General features: G+C 30.1%; 1 protein-coding gene across 1 annotated transcript in view; it reads right to left on the bottom strand.

The window, feature by feature from the left end:
* The window catches only part of LOC105172257 (tetratricopeptide repeat protein SKI3), a gene marked incomplete in the record, with an annotated part of 15,714 nt that continues 15,175 nt past the window's right edge, over positions 2,167-2,705 (bottom strand). Inside the window, 1 exon segment of the mRNA XM_011093630.2 lies at positions 2,167-2,705. Within this exon segment, the coding sequence (XP_011091932.1) occupies positions 2,545-2,705 (161 nt within the window).

Here is a 2,705-nt window from a genome sequence, read left to right as displayed (position 1 = left end):
AAGTTGGTCTCATAGTTGTCAACCTATGCGCAGCCCAACTCCACAAGTTTAACCTTGTGATCTATGGACATTTGTTATGACATTGAAATGTCGTTCTATGTATGTAGTAAGCACAACAAACACATGAGCCAATGATGAATACTTACTCTATTCATCTGGATAACATAACATTTATAAGGAAAAAGTATTATTTTAATCCGTTAAGTATGCCTAATTTTAATTTTAGTCTGATAACTATGTTCATTTTTGTTTAGGTCCAATAACTTACGAAATTGCTTACTTTTAGTCCTCTAGTAGATTTTCGGACAATTTTACCCCTATGCAACTTTTAAAAGGCAATTTTAGTCCATATGCACTCATAGGAGTAAAATTGTCCGAAAATCTACCAGATGACTAAAAGTAAGCAATCTCGTAAGTTACTGGACCTAAACAAAAATGAAAATAGTTATTGGACTAAAATTAAAATTAGCCATACTTAGCGGACTAAAATAATAATTTTTCCCATTTATAAAGATGGACGAATAGCAGATAATTAAATTGACTTTTTGATCACATATTCTAACATCTCAATACTTGCTTTGACAATAAGAAAAGATTGTATTCCCTCAGACAACATAGCCCCCCTCCTTTTTGTGGCACAATTTGCTCCAAGCAACCCAGCGAATGCTCTAATCAAACTACCCGTGCCAACCTTGCCAACATACCATCAATCTCAACAAGTGCAGGAATCCAAAATTGTAGAGAAGCATATAACATACCCCAGAATACCTTTTCATTGTGAGAGCTTCTTCACAATCTGAATTAGAATTTCCAAATCACCACTTCGTAAATATATTAGGGTGCATTTAGTTCGTTGGATTTGCATTTAAGAAAAAAAATGGGAGAAAATATTTTAAAGGATTCCATTTAAAAGTAAAAAGATAAATTACACAATTTTTCTTAAATTTAACATAATTATAAATATTTCTCATTATTCTGATAATTATCAATATCCCTTCATGTTTGATAGAATTATATAATTTTTTAGATTAAGGTTGTATTTTTTTCTTTTTTTAAAAAAAAATCCAAATGAGGAGGATGAAAAATTTTGAAAAAAGTAAAAGAAAAATGTTCTCTTAATCTATAAAAAATTTCAAAAATGAAAACTTAATAGAGACCGATTGTTGAAAGATCGTTCAAATTAGGAAGGTATTGATAATATACCCAACAACAACTAGACAACATTCAAAAATATAATTCAATATTACAATTGATTTATTTGAAATTACAATTTAAAATCACACAAATAAATTCAAAGTATTTGTTATTAAAAATTTAAAAATTCATAATTTTAACTATTTAATCCAAGTGCAGCCTTAAAATTTTTAGTTTAAGAGCGAGCTACATTCCACACTATCATAGCTATTCCTCTTCCTTTTCAAGTACGAATCTTTTGTCCAAAATTGATGCTGCATTCTCCATTACACTTCCCATATAAAATATAAGATAAATTACAACCACCTTCCCTAAAATTTAACATAATTACAAATACCCCTCATCATTTAAAAATTATAAATACCTCCTGATATTTGATAAAATTATGTAATTCTTAGATGGAGATATAAAATTATCAATTTTGCCCTTACTGTATTTTTTATTTATTTTAAATAAAAACTTATAAAAAATTAAACGAAATGGATGGCTAAATTTCAAAAATTATAAAAAGAAAATTATCCACTTATTCCATAAAAAAAATAATTTCATTTTAAAAACTAAATAAGTTTTTTTAAAAAAAATAATTAAAATTTTAACTTTTAATCCACAAATACATTTTGATTAATTTATCATAAAAAATGAATAAAAACCTAACGAACGGAGTTAATTGTTAGACGATAACTAAAATCAGGAGGCATTAACAATTTTTCAAACAATAAGAGGATATTCATAATTATACAAAATCTCATAAAAGTTGGTTGTAATTCTGCCTGTCCTCACCCCGACAACTTTTCCATCTAAAATTCATAACTTTATCTATGTAGTACAGATTTTTTTTTCCGAAATAAAGGGTATACCATAAAGACATGATTACAAACTCTCATAATTAGTCTTCCAATCCACATCAAGAATAAATAAAACCATAAATGCAAAAGCCGGAAAATTCAAGTGATTAAGAGTACTGAAAAATAACACTACAGGTAATCATTATACAGAATGCAATAGAAAGCATCACTTGCAGGAAAAACCTGCGTATAAACTAAACTTAGACTCAAGCGTCAAGGCACGAGCTAGTAGGAAACCGCCCAGTTGGAGAATCACTCATGCTTGGCGTAACAAGCATAAAAGATCAGTCAAACAATGAACTTTCTCCATGTTGCATCAAAACCTCCTACACTGAACCATACGCACCTAAAAGATGACAAGACACTGAACCATACCAACCATACGAACCATACACTCATCTATTATCTTCCATCATGCCTGAACTTGTCAGAATAGGGTATAAGGAGAGAATTAGCGAGCATGATCAGTCATTCCCTCCAAACCCTTCGTTACACGACAGTTACATCACATGTCCTTCAGTAAAAACTTCCAATATCTTGAACATGAGGGATTTGTGTGGATTGCTCGTAAAATCCAACTGAGTGGACTATCAGCATAACCTAGGCTGGGAGATGACATAGTATCGTCCTTATGCTGTCTAGAAAGCAAATGCATCTGAAATAAGA

Source organism: Sesamum indicum, linkage group LG10 (assembly GCF_000512975.1).
Source record: "Sesamum indicum cultivar Zhongzhi No. 13 linkage group LG10, S_indicum_v1.0, whole genome shotgun sequence".
In the NCBI taxonomy this organism is placed as follows: domain Eukaryota; kingdom Viridiplantae; phylum Streptophyta; class Magnoliopsida; order Lamiales; family Pedaliaceae; genus Sesamum; species Sesamum indicum.
This window is presented reverse-complemented; position numbering and strand designations above follow the sequence as displayed.